General features: G+C 41.3%; 1 protein-coding gene across 12 annotated transcripts in view; it reads left to right on the forward strand.

Moving 5' to 3' along the window:
* The window catches only part of macf1a (microtubule actin crosslinking factor 1a), a gene marked incomplete at its 5' end in the record, with an annotated part of 170,120 nt that overhangs the window by 122,647 nt on the left and 31,962 nt on the right, over positions 1-15,511 (forward strand). For all 12 annotated transcript variants that reach the window (XM_079829986.1, XM_079829978.1, XM_079829977.1 and 9 more), the window contains one exon: positions 935-1,435. In XM_079829986.1, the coding sequence (XP_079686112.1) occupies positions 935-1,435 (501 nt within the window). The remainder of the gene's footprint in view (positions 1-934; positions 1,436-15,511) is intronic.

The following is a 15,511-nucleotide window of genomic DNA, read 5'->3' on the forward strand; positions in this document are numbered from 1 at the left end:
TGTTTTTCTCCATGTCCGCGGGTTGAAGCGACCCCAATTATGTGATTATATAAACCCAGGAATGCGAATTTTAGCAGGCAACCTTGCCAAAATAACATATTTTGCCAACCAAACGCCTTTTTTTCCGGAGAACCCCCCGGAAAGTTATTTTTTTGGGCTATAGTTTTGAGTAGCAATTGTGCGCGACATTGCAAAAACACTTGGCAACCCTGTCTGCACGCACGCTGGATTAAGTAACGTTACAAGAAAAAGATGAGTGTAAACAATCTTTGCCAGTAATAAAATAATTTAAGGATACACAGAGTACTTACTAACACGATCATCGTTTCTGAGAGAAATAGTGAAGGTGAATGCACGAACAAGTTCTCCGTTTAGGATAAGAGCAAATTCAACCCAAGAGCCTTCGATGACGTGGATGATTACGTTACTGTTGATCATCTGTCCATCATCGTCTAAAGCCCGCCCTGACAATTTCATTGGTCCGAACAGTTTCTGTTCGGGCATAATTACTCCTCTATGGAGCGATTCCAGACCGAATTGCCCGAGCAAAAATTTTTGTGGGCGGGGCTAAATTCGGCTGGCATCCAGGCTAGCTCTAATAGAAAACAGTGTCATTGTTCAGCTGAGGTCAGTGCAGTGTTGATTCAAAAACTGTGTAAAGATCATAAAATATGAAAGGAGTTCAATTCAGCTATAGAAAACAAGTGATGCCATCATCCAGCTCAGTTGGGTCCAGTTCGGTTAGGGATAGAAATCAAGAGAAAAGATTGTTATTGTGAAATCTTGTTAATGTTACTTATTATATTAATATTAAAATACTTAAACAATACATTTAGAAACATATGATTGGGTCATGAACATCCACTGCATTGTAGAAATGGCCCACAATCTCAGCTCCTTTTACCTACATGTGTCCCCTTTCTTTCCCCCACAGACTGAGCAGTGCTGCTCATCCTTGGAGTCCCGGTTGCAGGGCGTGGGAGAGGTCCAGTCAAATGTTCGAGACATATTCTCCCGCCTGGCTGATTTGGATGACGAGCTGGACAGCCTTAGCCCTGTGGGACGAGATGCTGACTCCTTGGCCTCGCAGACTGATGCTGTCAGGGGCTTCCTGAGCCGACTTGATGCCCTTCGTGCTGAGCTGGAGGGTCATGGTGGGGAATGTACAACTATGCTACGTAGAGAGGGGAGCTCTCCTGATCTTCTGGCCCTCAGGAGAGAAACCGAAGCCCTGAGCAGACAGGCAGGCAAGCTGGCAGAGCGAGGCCAGAACCGCCTGGCACTCATAGAAGCAGCAGAAGAACGTGTTAAGGAGTTCTACACCCGACTGGCCGGCCTACAGGGGTTGCTGGGACAGGCAGAGGAGGTGCTGAACACACAGGCCGTCGTGGGGACCGAAGTGGAGGTCATTAAACAGCAACTCCAAGAATACAAGGTAGGAAAATATTTAGCAAACTGTATATTTTTCTGTGTACTGTAGCTTTCATTTGCAATATCAGGTTCCATTTTGTGCTAACCACTGATTGCTAACAATATTCATGTGCCATAGGCGGTTCTAAGGTTTCAGTCTCTGAGGGGCTCAGCCCGCCTACCTAAATATGAGCTCATGTGGCATAGACTTGTTTTTTCAATATCTAAACAAGGTCTAGCAAACCCCTCGTCAAACACAATGTGGTTTAGTGAAGTATGATGTGTTCCTGAATCAACCTACCTCCCCCTAAATTCAGTGGACAATGTTTTGCAGATGATGCAGGATGATGTTCCAGCAAATAATTTTGAGCCAGGGCTGCATGATATGGGGGGGGAATATAATTTAGATTTTTCTGATAAAAATTGTGATTTGTTATTTAAAATGTGATCAATTTATTGTTATTGTTATTAAATAAAATAGTAATAAAATAAGAAATATTACTTTTGTAATATTTCACTTAAATAAAAAAGAAAAATAATAGGAATAATTATTTTATTTTACAGGAAAAAATGTAAAATTACAATACTAATTTCTTAAAATATCATGCTTTTATTTTGGCGAAAAATCCTAAGAAGCCCTTAAAGCTTCCATTTTGTTGCCTATTGCTGGTTTATAAGCACTTCTATTTACATGTGAGAAGATTGTTGGTGCATGTTGCGTTCCCAAATGCACGGTATAAGAATAACACACTATTTATTTCATTAAATCACAACTTTTGCAGTTTGATAATTACACTAAGCCATATCGTGATTTTGGTTTTATTTTGATCAATAATGCAGCTACATTAAACTATTGTTTGATGACAGAGCTATTCAACTCGTAGACCATAATATTTGAATTACTGCAGGGTGAAACACTCCCCCATGATAAATCCTCCTTTCCCAACATGTTCTTGCTGTTTTCCTCCCATTTTCTGTGATGGTGGCGAGAGTATAAAGAGACATGTCATCTCTTACTCCTCAGAGTGGGCTGCTCGAGTTCACCTTTTCTCCTCTGTCCGTCTGATGAAATGTCTGTATCTCTCTTACTCATGCTTCTTGAGGGTGGTGAAAGAAAGGAGAGTGTGAGAGTGAAGAGGTGTAGGTGGAAGTGGGAAGGAATGGAGCTGAGGAAATGACGGATGTGGTGGGCGTTAGAGACCTCCAAGAGAGCAAGAGTGAATCAGTGCTGTAGAAAATATGCCTTGCTGAGACTGAATCATTCCTTCCTCCGCCATGTTTGATTGCTCAGCAACAACAGTATGACTAGTTTAAAAGACTCCGTGGTATGGAGGTAGTCCAGTGACCTTTAACTGAACATTTGAAGATTTTAAATAGCAACGTTTATCATCAAAGACTTTTTGAAGTTCTTGGAATTTGGGATAAAGGGCGAAATTTGTCATTGTGTCATTTGTGTTCTTCAGAGACTTTTTAATTTCCTGCAAGGGAAATCTTCCATTACGGGTTTTTTTTTCCATAATACTGCATCCCTCTGTTCAGTGCCAACACTGAGAGCTCATTAATGATGTCACCACTTTGATGAACACTGAGCTAAATCTGACCACACAACTAATCTGTGTCAGTCCACGGTGTCAATATGGAAGCGTAAGAAGGGAAAGGTTCAGGCACAAGAACACATTGTAAACCTCTCTGATCTGTCCACATAAAACATACTCGCTATAGAGATTGATGGTAATTAAAATCTGGAGACAAAGACAAAAGAGCTGGAGACACTTTGCTGTATATCATTTATGTGAAGTGGAGACAATAGAATAGTTTTAGACATACTCGCAGATTTAGATCTGTGTTCAAAAGTTTGTGGTCAATACGTTTTTGTTTTGTTTTTTACACTTTTTTTAAAGAAACAAATACTTTTATTCAGAAAGGATGCATTAAATTCATCAAAAGTAAATTAATTCATAATGCTATTAAAGGTTTCTATTTCAAATAAATGCTGTTCTTTTGAACTTTCTAACTATTCATCAAAGAATCCTGAAAAGAATTTGTGGTTTTCACAAAAAAAATTATCAGCTCAACTGTTTTCAACACTGATAATAATAATACAAATGTTTCTTGAGCACCAAATCGGCATATTATAATGATTTCTGAAGGATCATGTGACACTGAAGACTGGAGTAATGACTGCTAAAAATGCAGCTTTGCATCACCGGAATAAATATATTAAAATAAAAAACGGTTGTTTTAAATGGTAATATCTCACAGTATTACAGTTTTTACGGTATTATTATTAAATAAATGTAGCATTGGTGAAAAGACTTTTCACATTTAAAAAGCCGACCACAAACTTTTGAACCATAGTTGGACAAATGACTGGAAAATCAGTTAGTGAGACACCAGCTTCACTGGTTAAATGTTTTATATTTAATCTAACGTCTTTGTTTTGAATTACTTTTTGGAACTTGTATTACAATTCCTATCCTCATTAATATACACCACCGAGGAAGTCTTGAAATTGAGTCTTTTCCACACACTTTTTCCATTTTTGAGTATTCTGTTTTTCTACTACTCATCTACCCACTTGCTTGTCTCATCTCATCTCTTCATAGGCGTAGCAGACTAATAAAGCTCTCCATCAAATCTTTAACGATATGGTTGACTGAAAGCACGCCATCACTCATCATCTCTTCTTCTGCTTTTCTTTTTTTCCTCTCTTATTCTCTCATGGGTGCTAAATGAAAGCAGGTTGTATAGAGCACAGCACAGGCAGACAGACAGACAGCGAGACAGAAAAGGGACTGGATAGAGAACTCAAGATGACATAGCTGAAGCTCAAGTGGATGCCTAATCAATATGGGGTGAAGTGGGGTTCAAGAATTAAGTCAAAGCACAGTATACCAAGTGCAATGGGCTTCAAACGTCATGTTGATGTTGAAAATCTTGGGTAAACTATTCTAACATCCTTGTTGATTTCCTACTAAATTTCTCTTGTTTGTCAAGAAATATCTGTTTTAAAAAATGTATTGAATTGAGTTTATTGAATAATCTTAGTTGTCTTTCTCGATGCTCAGTCTGACTGTGATCAGCACAAATTCAGCCTGTGGTATTATAACAAAGCCAGTGGAAAATTACTGCTTCTCAGTATTGTCTTGTGACCTTGAAGACCTTGAAATGGAAACAACCACATATCTCATCTCTTGAAGACACTACAGGACATTGAGATAACCGTAGAAATAATATAAATATAAAATGTATAATTATAAATTAAATATTTTTTTTCTTTTTTTTATATTATATTATTTATTTTTTCATTAAAGCAAAGTAGTAGTACTAAGATAGAAATTCATGTTAATTTTTGATTAACATTATTATACTGATTTTAATTTTATGCTGCATGAATATAATTTGTAAGGGGAAAAATGCACAATAGAAGCATTTTCACAAGTGGACTTTTGAACCCCACTGTATGTATTTGCTGTCTATTGGTTATTTTTAGGAAGCTGAGGAATGAGTTTTCATTCATTACAAAGAAGAAAAAGAGAAAGATGAATAAAATGTGTTCGGAAAGACAATCCTTGGGATTCATCCAACTTGGCTGCAAACACTTGTCATTTTTTTATCCTCTCTGCCCCATTTCTCTCCTTTCGTCTACCGCTTTGTAATGAAACATCGTAAGATACATTTGAGTGCAGCCCGTTCGTCTGCCACGAGGTAGTCTGCTCTAATTTTCGCCTCACTCCACGCAAGCCAGACTCCATTTCAAAGACACCAAATCCAAAATGATGTCATTGCTCAAAGGGGTGGAGAGGGGAGGGTGATCCTGTGTGTGTGTGTCTGAGAGGTTTTTTTGTTGTGTAAGCTCCGTCGGGGCAGCTGCGGGGGGCATGGGGTATTAAGAGGAGGTGTCTGATTATTCAGTGTCATTGTTTAGCTTTTTAACAATGAGTGTATTGAGATGTTGTGGAAATCATTTTGAGAGAGCCAGGGCTTTTCACACTTACGACTTCAATGTGAAATCTCTAGCCGGTTTCGTTCAGTGTTTCCTGTCTGAATATGGTCTCATATTTAGCAGCAGGTCGGCGTGTGCTATAGGGTGATATGTAGACACAGAAGGTGTGTTTGTATGTTGTGGGAGTGTGTCCGCAGGTCCATGTGTGAGAATGTTTCTAATTCCAGTCCGTGTGGAGCGTCCGGCATCCCAGCTGTCTCCCCACCCTCAACCCTGCAAACATACTCACACATGTACACATAAGCAGGGAGTGGTTGCCCCCTCTCCCTAAAATTCCTGTCCCTTACGCACCCTTGTGTGCTCCCATGTCGCCCTGTCCCAGAGCAGCTGATGCTTGAGCCGGCGAGGCCGGATGAAGTGCTAGACTGGAGTAAAATGAGGGCCCCTCGTCCAACTGGGAATTCCTCCACAGGGCTGTTGGGATGAGGGAATGGCTTCTAAATCACATCAGGTTGTCCACTCTGTCCTCACCCTCGCTGCTTATATCTTTACTCTTTCCATCCCTCCATCACTATTGCTGGTTTGTCTATTTTTATCGACCTCTTTTTACATAGTTTGTGATCACCGCTTTTCTTCCACAAAAACAATTGCGGAGACTGTCATGACCTGCCCTGCCCCCACCCAAACCTTAGGGGTTTCCCTCTAACTCATCAATCTTGTGGCCTCCCAGTCAAATAAGCAGATTAGCACTGATTTTTCCTGGAAGAATGAATTCATCACTATCGCAATAAGGTAATGTAAAGTTCTTGCAATGAGTTATATTATCATGGTGATTCAGGGTCATATTTCACCCCAAATAAAAATGACATTATGATTTGAACTAAGATTAAGTCTAGTTTTTAGGACCATTATTTTTGTTTAATTTAATCACAGTTTATAATAACAAATCAGTTTATTTTGTCAAATATATTTTATTTGTGTGTGTGTGTGTGTGTGTGTGTGTGTGTGTGTGTGTGTGTGTGTGTGTGTGTATATATATATATGTTATGTTACACTTGCTTTATTGTAATTACAATAAAATTCACTTCAGAAGTGAAAAGTAATAATGCATTGAACAATGTCACAATGCAAAATATCTTAAAGGTCCTTTTCCATGAGCTTTGATAAAAGGGTTAGGGTACACTTTGTATGAACCAGAGATCTTATAAGGCTTGCAGTTTTGGCTAGTTAGATAATTCTGTATTTCTACCTGTGGAGCAGTGTATTGTGATGATATTGTATGTTTTTTGTAGCCTCGGACAACTAGCCGTCTCTCGGTGATGTCTAGTGTCATTCTAGTATGATTTCCATTTCTGCGGAGTGGAACATATTTCACCTGCACTCTCAGAAAATAGGTACAAAAGGTACCCTTTCAAAAGGTTCTATAATATGTACTTGTATATAATTCTAATATGCACCATTTATGTAATATGTATACTTTTGGTACCAATGTGTACCTTTTGAGGTACTAATATGCACTCTTTAGGTACTTTTGAAAGGGTACTGCCCCAGTGACAGCTTTTGTACCTTTTATTCTGTTGATGTAAATTTACCATTTATCTCAGTTTGCTCATTTTCAGTTTATTTTTTGCTCTAAGGGGTTGATTAAATTAGGATAATATGGTTAGACTAATCTGATGACTTTATTTCTCTAAATTTACCCTATTCTATACATCACACACTGGCATTTGAGTGTGTGTGCACATATGTGTGTATTATGTCATGCTCTCTCTAGCGGTTCTCATTGCCTGATATTGTTTCAGCTGTGGTGAATTACTGTGGCATTCCATAGAATAGCCCACTTTCCCTTCCAGTTAGTCTCAATTAGCTCACCAACAGAAATAAATAGGGACTTAAGGTAAATAGGGTTACCCCACTGACATTTGGAAATAATTACCTAGATAATAATCAGTGTTTTGACTGAAGTCAATTGTGGGAACAAGAGGTTCAGATTTTCAGTTTTATTTTACATGGTTTTATTTTTTTCTTGAATAACATTTTTAAAATAAACATATTAAATAAATGTTAAGCTAAAAGTTAAGGCTTTATTTGCTAATGTGTTCATTCATACATTCAAAACCTATTTTATTGCTTTAATTTCATGGCAAGACCAGACTCCTTTCCTTTTTCTTAGCAGAAGTGTTTTTATTCCTGTCTCTGCTCCATATGTCTTTGTGTCTGTGGTGGCGAGAGAGAACAATGCACACATTGAGTCATTCAGGTAAAGCCTGGTGGTTAATTATAAATCTACTGCTGAGATCGAGAAAATGAGAGACATGCTACCTAGTAACCAGTGTGGCAAAGGGAACGAGAGAAGAGGGGGGTAGATGAACAACTGAAAACAAACAGATGAGGCTTTCAGTACCTTTTCACTTTTAGTGCAATCAGGCAGGAAGAGAGAGAGAGTAGCAAGTGTAGTGGGCAAGCGAAAAAGATAAAGAAGGAAAACAATATCAACAGGTGCTCTGCTGAGGCAACAAATAGCCCTCTAAGTCAATAATGTTCTCGGGCCTCGTGCTTGTTTTGCTGAGTGACCACCAGTCTTTAAAGGGGGCTGTTTTAGTTCAAGACACCAGTAGCGCTTTACCTATGCCAATCAGTTCAGTTCCAACCACAGAGTCTGTTTAGGGGATTTTGGGCTTTGAACCCCTCCCTCTTCCTGTCTGAGTCAAGACTGTGACTCTTTAACCAGGCGTGACTGGCCAAATGACCAGTCACTGAAAGAATGAGGAAAAGTAGAGTGGGGGATGCACCAGTCAAGCAGTCATGAATTTCATTGGTATAAGGAAGTGCAATGAGAAGAGTTGGTTCAGGATAGGTTTAGATTCATTGTTTTGGTGTCATGGTTTGTTTTGTGTACAAATGTATTTGGTATTACTGTTTATCTTCCAGTTGTGTCTGGGATGCATGTGTCCGGTTTCAAATTAGCTGAGGATTACGGCTTGCTGAAATCTAGTTTGATGTGGGTAGAGGGAGAGAGCACAAGCCACCAGCAAAATGTACAACAAACCTCTTTTGTTTCTGTAGGGAGGTTTGTGTTGGAAGCAGCCATAACAGCTGCAACCCAACTGACACAGAGGGGGAAAGAGTTTATAAAAAAGACAGAGTATTTAGCTTGCTTGATATGCAGGCCACGGGGAGTGTGGCGATTCAGAGCAACAGTTAGATCACTGAGGACGAACAAGCCCCTCCCCCTCTTTATGTGCGAGCGTATGCATTTTTCTGCAGGCATTTGTGCTTTTTGGACAGAGAGCTATGAAGAACAGGCAGACATGCGTTTGGTGTTTACTCTCTGCTGGAGCTTCTTAAAGCAATAGTTCAAACTGTACTGCCTTCACTTACTGAACCTTATTGAGTCTGATGCCAAACCCATATTACTTTCTTTCTTCCCAGAACACAGGGAAAATTTTGGAGAATTTTCCGTGTAATCACAATGAATGGGTACTAAAGCCTTTCAGCAGGGTCTTTTGAGCTATATTCCAAGTCTTCTGGAGTCATATGATTGCTTTATGTGAGGAATCCATCAAAAAAGTTTTTGACATGTTAATGATTCATTAGAGAATGTCCAATGTATCAGTGAATAATGATGTGTATCAGTCTATTGGTGACACAAAGCTAAGAAAGGCTATAGCTCATTTGCTATCCTTTTACACTGTGAAGGAAGGATACACAGAGTTGTGATCTGTGCAATAAAACAAAGAAAAATTAGATGCAATGCACATGAAAATATAGAAAGCTCACACTTTGTACTCCCATTTCATGGTGGTCTGGGTCGGTGGACACTTCCAGGTTGAATGTTCATTCATTTTCATGTTATGTTATCCTGAAGCACCTCATCAGAGGCCCCAGCACCCCCTCCCTACTCTCTCTCCTGACAGGATTGTGTTACAGAAGAGTAGCAGACGGGAATGCACAAGTGGGGTGTGTGAATATGGCAGACTTTTGTATGTCCTTCTGTATTGTTTTGCTGTTACAGAAGGCCTATCTGAAAAATGGAGGGAGGGAGGTTACTGAACAGTGAGAGGGAATGTGTGCAGGGGATTTTTGCTTCCACGTATGGCAGTTTATTTGAGGGGGGAAAGAAAGGCAGCCGTTATTTCTTTAATTCCTTCTTACAAGCTCCCCCCTCTTTCAGCATGACCACTCCCACTTTAGTTATCATTTTCACTCTCACTTTTCCTGTCTGTCTATTGTGCTCTAGAGTTTGTGGTTTGCTACAGGCATTTGCTCTTTTTTAGTGTTTATCCCAGCTGATTCAGGTTTAGATTACAGCAAAGTGATGAATATCACAATTACAAACTGAAAAGGAGCTTTATCATTCACTCAGTTGACTCATTGAAGCTCACTGTACACATGATAGAAGAAAACTCTTAGCGAGAGCATGTAGCCCCTCTTCTTCAATACCGCTTAATTTACATAGATGGTTTATATAGAGCTTAGTATGCGATAAGCTGCTCCCGTTATCCAGTGATTCTGCAGAAACACGGCAGATACCCAGATTGGTCACTCCCACTGACTCCATGGTCCCTCCTCCCACTCACTTTATCTTGGGCTCACTCCTCTAGCCTTGTCTCGCATGTTTTTTTTGGAAGGGGAAACCGGCATGATTGGACCACTTCCTGTGTTTTAATACCATAGCAGGAAACAGAACAAACGGAGCTGGATTCAAACAAAAACAGAGAGGGAGAGAAAAAAAAGAGAGAGAGCGAGCAAGAGAAAAAAAGAGAGACGAGAGTGTGTGTGAGAGAGAAAGGGGGAGTGAACGAAAGAGGAAAACTGGGAGATTTTTTTAGCAGCTGCAAACCATTTCAGCTGTGTCGTGGCTTTAGAACAGACACAGAGCGTGTATGAGAAAGAAAGTCTGCACAAGAAGAAATCGGAGAAAAGAAGAGCAAGAACTTGCGTGTAGCCTAGCTGAGCTTTTGTGTTTGTAGTAGTGAAAGAAGAAAATAAGAGAACAGGGAGTGTGTCCGGGGATTGTCTGGAAATCACAGTGCCTGAAGTGCAAGGCAGCACTTGGAATGAAGCTCTGTCTGGGTCTCTGCCTTCTGGATACAGTCCCTTGACTCTCCACTCTCTCCCCGGCTGCACTGGACTCACTGGATCTACATACCCTCAACCCTTCTGGACACAGACACCTTTTGGACTCTTGGATTTACCCCCAATCTCTGAATGAAAGGATTTTTTTTTTTTTATGTTTAAAGAACGTCTTTTTTACTTTAAATATGAAATGAACATGGCACAAAGAGTGTTGGATTTCATTGATTTAAATCCCTTATGCTCCGTCTGCTGAACAGGACAAGATAAAAGAGAAGGATGAGGTATTTCAGGCACAGATGGCTTCTCTTCCTGACATGCTCTATTAATGCTTCATTATAGGATTAAAAAGAGGAAGCAGAAATTGATAAAGAATACACAGCAGGAACACTGGTAGGACTGTTGGAAGAGTGAATCAGTTATGGTTTTTATGATTGTTTCTTTAAATATCTTTATCAAGTAAGTTTACAGCTTTTTTTTTTTTTTTGTCAAGATGCCTTGTTTTTGGAAATACTTCCAAGGAATTATGTCTATTATGTTATTTTATTAGAAGAAAAGGGAGATGAGAGACAAAATCTCCTGACTGGCACTTTTTGTTTTTCTTTGCCGAACTCAGTTTTATGTAACAGAGTGTGGAGATCTCACCTTAAAAGGAGCCTCATACAGCTTTGGCTGCAGCTTTTGGAGATGGTGAAAGTAGCTGAAGCCCCGCATTGATTTTTCCTGTTGTGGCAGCAGGAAGGAGAGTCGAGAGGAAGCAACACTAAGGAAGGAAAGGATTTTGGATTTTGCTCTTGTTTTGAGAGTTTCGGACTCAGCTGTTCAAAAGGGAAACAAAGGAATATTGTCCATAAGGGATGTTATTATCCTGTTGTGGATTTTGGATGTCTCACTCAGACACTTTCCAGCCTTTTGTATATTTTTCTTAATATTTAATATGTTGCTGCACAGATTTATCCATGCAAAAGAGACATTTCTAATGCATTTCAGCGTTGCGCGTGCAGATGCCGACATGTAGCTCTGAATCAAGAGCTTTTCTTACTTGGACATTTATGCTGGATGTTAAGCATCGTAACACACTGTATACTGAGAATTCAGTGCATGACTTTGTGTATGTTCAGAACCTCACAAATACTCACTGCAGGCTTTGTTTGTGGAATAGTAACCATCCCATCTCAGCCCCTTGAGGGCGCTGTAGTTTGGGATGGGAAAACCTCTGAGCCGCCCGGACTGCTTGCGGCAGAACCCCAGGTGCCTTGGGAAGGGCGATGATGAGGAGGCATACATTGAGGACTGCTATGTACCACAGCGCTCAATTTATGACACCATGCGCATCAATGAGCAGATTGATCAAGGCTCAAAGCTCAGCCAGCCTTCTCGCAGCACTCTGGGCTCAGGGGGTGGTGAGGGAAGTACACTCTCCAGCAATGGGACTTTGGGAGTCGACATAGGTGGAGTATTTGTTGCACGAGGAGGGCCAGCAGATGCAGGTGTGAAAAAGCTGGATGAAAGAGTTATTTTTGATGCTCTAAAACTCACCGGTGACCCTCAGAGTATGTCACCTGTCGGAGGAGTCGGCTCTGGAGTGGTTATTCCTGCATCAAATTCAGCTGCCGTTGGGGCAGCTGTTGTGACCAAAAGGCGGCATCAGGGTGGTGACAAGAAGGACAATCCAAATCGGCGCTCCTGGAAAGCTTTTATGCCCCCTACTTACCCTGAGTTTGCGGAACGTTTAGAGCTTTCACCTGGAGAGAGTGGAGAGAAACGTCTGTCTGGGGCTGGAATCCCAGTTTCTCCTCTCCATCCTGTGCCGTCTTTACTAGCCTCATCTATTCATTCTACATCATCGCCTCCTTTAGCACCACCTTTCTCGCCCTCACCTGTCTCATCTGGAGGCCCTCAAACTCCACCTGTCTCTAGCTCTCCTTCTTTCACTCCCACTGTTAGCCCAATTCCTTCCCATCTTCCTCATCCACTCAGGCAAAAACATCCCCTCCAACTACACTCCCACAAACTTGCTACTGCTCTGCACTCTCCCTCAAAAGAACAACCACCCTCAGTGACTACTACTTTGGCTCAGTCGGACACTCCACAACCTAGTCCTAGTATCTCTCAACAGGCTGAGAGAAAGAGAGATGAGCCGAGTAAACAAACTCCAGCCCCAATGTGTGTTAGAAGTGTGTCAGAAGAACCGCCACAAATCTGGGATACTACTGCAGCTAGAAACTCTGATAATGAGCGAGACTCACCACTACTGGAACATGACCAAGACACTGTTCCACTAATACCTCCAAAACCAGTATTTTGTCCCCCCACTAAAGCCCGTACCTGGCCCCGCAGTATGAGGGGTAGTAAAAGGTCACTGGGGCATGGAAGGGTTCTCCCTATCCTGCCCCCACTGCCCCCTGTTCTTGGTGAGGACAGTGATGAGGAATCTTTGTACCTGTTGGATCCTCCATCACCTTTCCTGCAAGAAGAAGAGGGACTTAATTATGGGGGTTTGCCCCTGTCTCCCTGTATCAGTCAGGAAGGTGGTGAGGATGGTTTATTGGGCTGGCCACCTCCTACTGGTGGGCTAAGAGTGAAGACGGCATCTGAACTTTGCTTTGAAGAAGATGAACGCAGAATCTTGGAGGAGTTAGAGGAGGAGGATGAGATGGATAAAGAGCAAGAAAAGAAAGAAAAAGAGGAGAGACTGGAGATGGAGGAGAGAAATTGGCAAGCAGTGTTGAAACTGGAGAGCAGTGAAACAAGTGGTTTATCTTGGGAGGTAGAAGAGGAGGAATCCCAGTTACAAGACTGGGAGACGCAACAACTTGCATCCTCAGGCCACTGGCCCCTTTTGACACCACCTGTAGGATTTGGAGGCTCAGAGGGCCCTAGTGCTTCCCCCTGCCCCAGCTCAGAGGCAGGGTCAGATGAACTATTTCTTGAGCTGGAAAGGCAGTGTTTGGAAGAAGACACAGGCAAATCTGTTTCTGAGAAGAGGGATCTTTCTCACACTTCTTCATGCTCAGAATATACCTGTGACAACCTGCTTGAAGTGATAATAGATCAAGCTGATGCCAGACATGAATGTGACATCACAGAGCTGCATGATGAAGATTGTGTCATGATGTCATCACATGATGTCACATATCACGTAGAGCACACAGATCAGACTGAGCCATGTGTAACACAGATTAATCAAAACTCACCAGAATGTACACAAAGCAGCTTTCCTCTTGAAGATATTGACCAAGGCCAAGACCAACTGAAAATATGTCTTCCCTGTAATAGTGAAAGTAGTAGCCATGATCAAGATTATACTTCACATACAGCTGATGCAGATGCTTTAGATTCTGAATCAAGTGGTATTCAAACCTCACATCAAGATAGGACTGTTCCATCTGATACAATTCAGACTGTGAGCTGTGAGCGACCAGAGAGTGATTCAAATTTAGGCAGCGGAGCTTTATCAGATCATGAGCAGCAAGAGGATGAGGAGGTAAAGAAACAAGATGAGACATCTGACATTCATATCTCCTTACAACATGGACTTTTCCCCCCAGAGAATTTGAATGCAGATGTTGAATGTAATGTGAATCTTGGCATCTTTAAGACTGATTTGGAAGGGGTGGAAATTGAGGAGAGTTTTCACCAGTCTCCAGAGTGCTCCATCTTGGAAGATGAGGCAGAAAGTAAAGTTGGGAACAGTCACTGTGAGACTGTCTCTCTTGAGGACGCAGTTTCCTCTGAGCCTGCTCAAGTAACTATGGAAATGAACTCTGATCAAGGGGGGGCTTCTTTAAAATCAGAGACCGAAGAGATTTTAGTATCCATGGAAGTATTTGCTCAAGAGGAGGTGTCATCACATGAGTGGGAAGTAACAGAGGCTGTTCAGGGAACCACAAGTACGCCAAAATCAGATGTCTCATACCCACAGTTAGATATAAGTATTGAATCTGCTCCACCTTCCCCTCTGCCCCTAAACATTACTACCACTAAACATGAGTCAAGAACTGCAGGACTTGAAAGCAAAGATGGTGATGCTTTTGTTGCAACAGACAGTTTTGTTTATTTAGCTGTGGCTGTGCCAGCTCAGTATCATCAGGATTGTCCCCCATCTCCTTCAGTTGAATCAGCCCCTCCAAGCCCCTTCTCAAAATGCTGCCCTGAGCCAGAGGAAGGAGCATTCCTCTCTTCCGATAGTTTTGTTTACCTGGCAGCCCCTGAGCGGCTTGTGTCTGACGGGGGCTCTGCTTGTGAAGACTGTCAAGATTTAGACTCAGAGTCAGAGGAGACCCGATCAGGTGTTGACTTTGTACTTGGATCAATGACTGGGGATAGTGAATGGGACTCAGATGGATCAGGCTTAGACACTGTGAACCAACAGAGGGACCAGTGGGAGCAACTAGAGCCAGGCCTTTTACATGGTCTTTTTAATGAGGCAGAGAATCAGACAAGCACTCAGGAGGGTGTGGAATCATGTGACAATGACTGTGAGGCCACCTGTGAAGCAAGATCTGTGGAAGAAATCTCACCACTAAAACATGACCTTGATTTGGACACAAAGGTAAAGCACCTTCCTTAAGTTTATTGTTTTTGGTGGTCAGTGCAAAGGTAACTCTGTCAGTTTATAGGTTGACTATCTTAAACCAGCTGGTCCTTTCGGTGAACAGAAGAAAAAAGACTTTAGAGCAGTGATTCTCAAACTGTGTTCTGCATGTTAATTGACTGATTAAACAATATATAATAATATATATACTTAAACAATATTAAATAATATATACTTGGAAGCATATCCTTCCATTGATCCTTCCGGTCTTTAATAGTGTGTTTGTTTAGTTTGAAGTGATGTGTGTTTTTGGTCATGGGGACCCAAACACAGACTTCTCATGTAGGAAGGTTAATCAATGTTTTTAAATGTTAATACTCATAATCACTATTGTCTGAAAATGTCTTCAGTCGCATAGTATGTGTATGTATCCTGGGATTCTTTATGTTTCGCAGTGGGGATCACATGAAGACAAACAAGCTTGTTGAGTTAAAAAAGCATGCTTACTCCAAAGTAGTTAAACCCTAGTGGTTGGTTGTGTG

The sequence above is a fragment of the Gobio gobio genome (assembly GCF_949357685.1).
Source record: "Gobio gobio genome assembly, chromosome: 11".
NCBI classification, from domain to species: Eukaryota; Metazoa; Chordata; class Actinopteri; order Cypriniformes; family Gobionidae; genus Gobio; species Gobio gobio.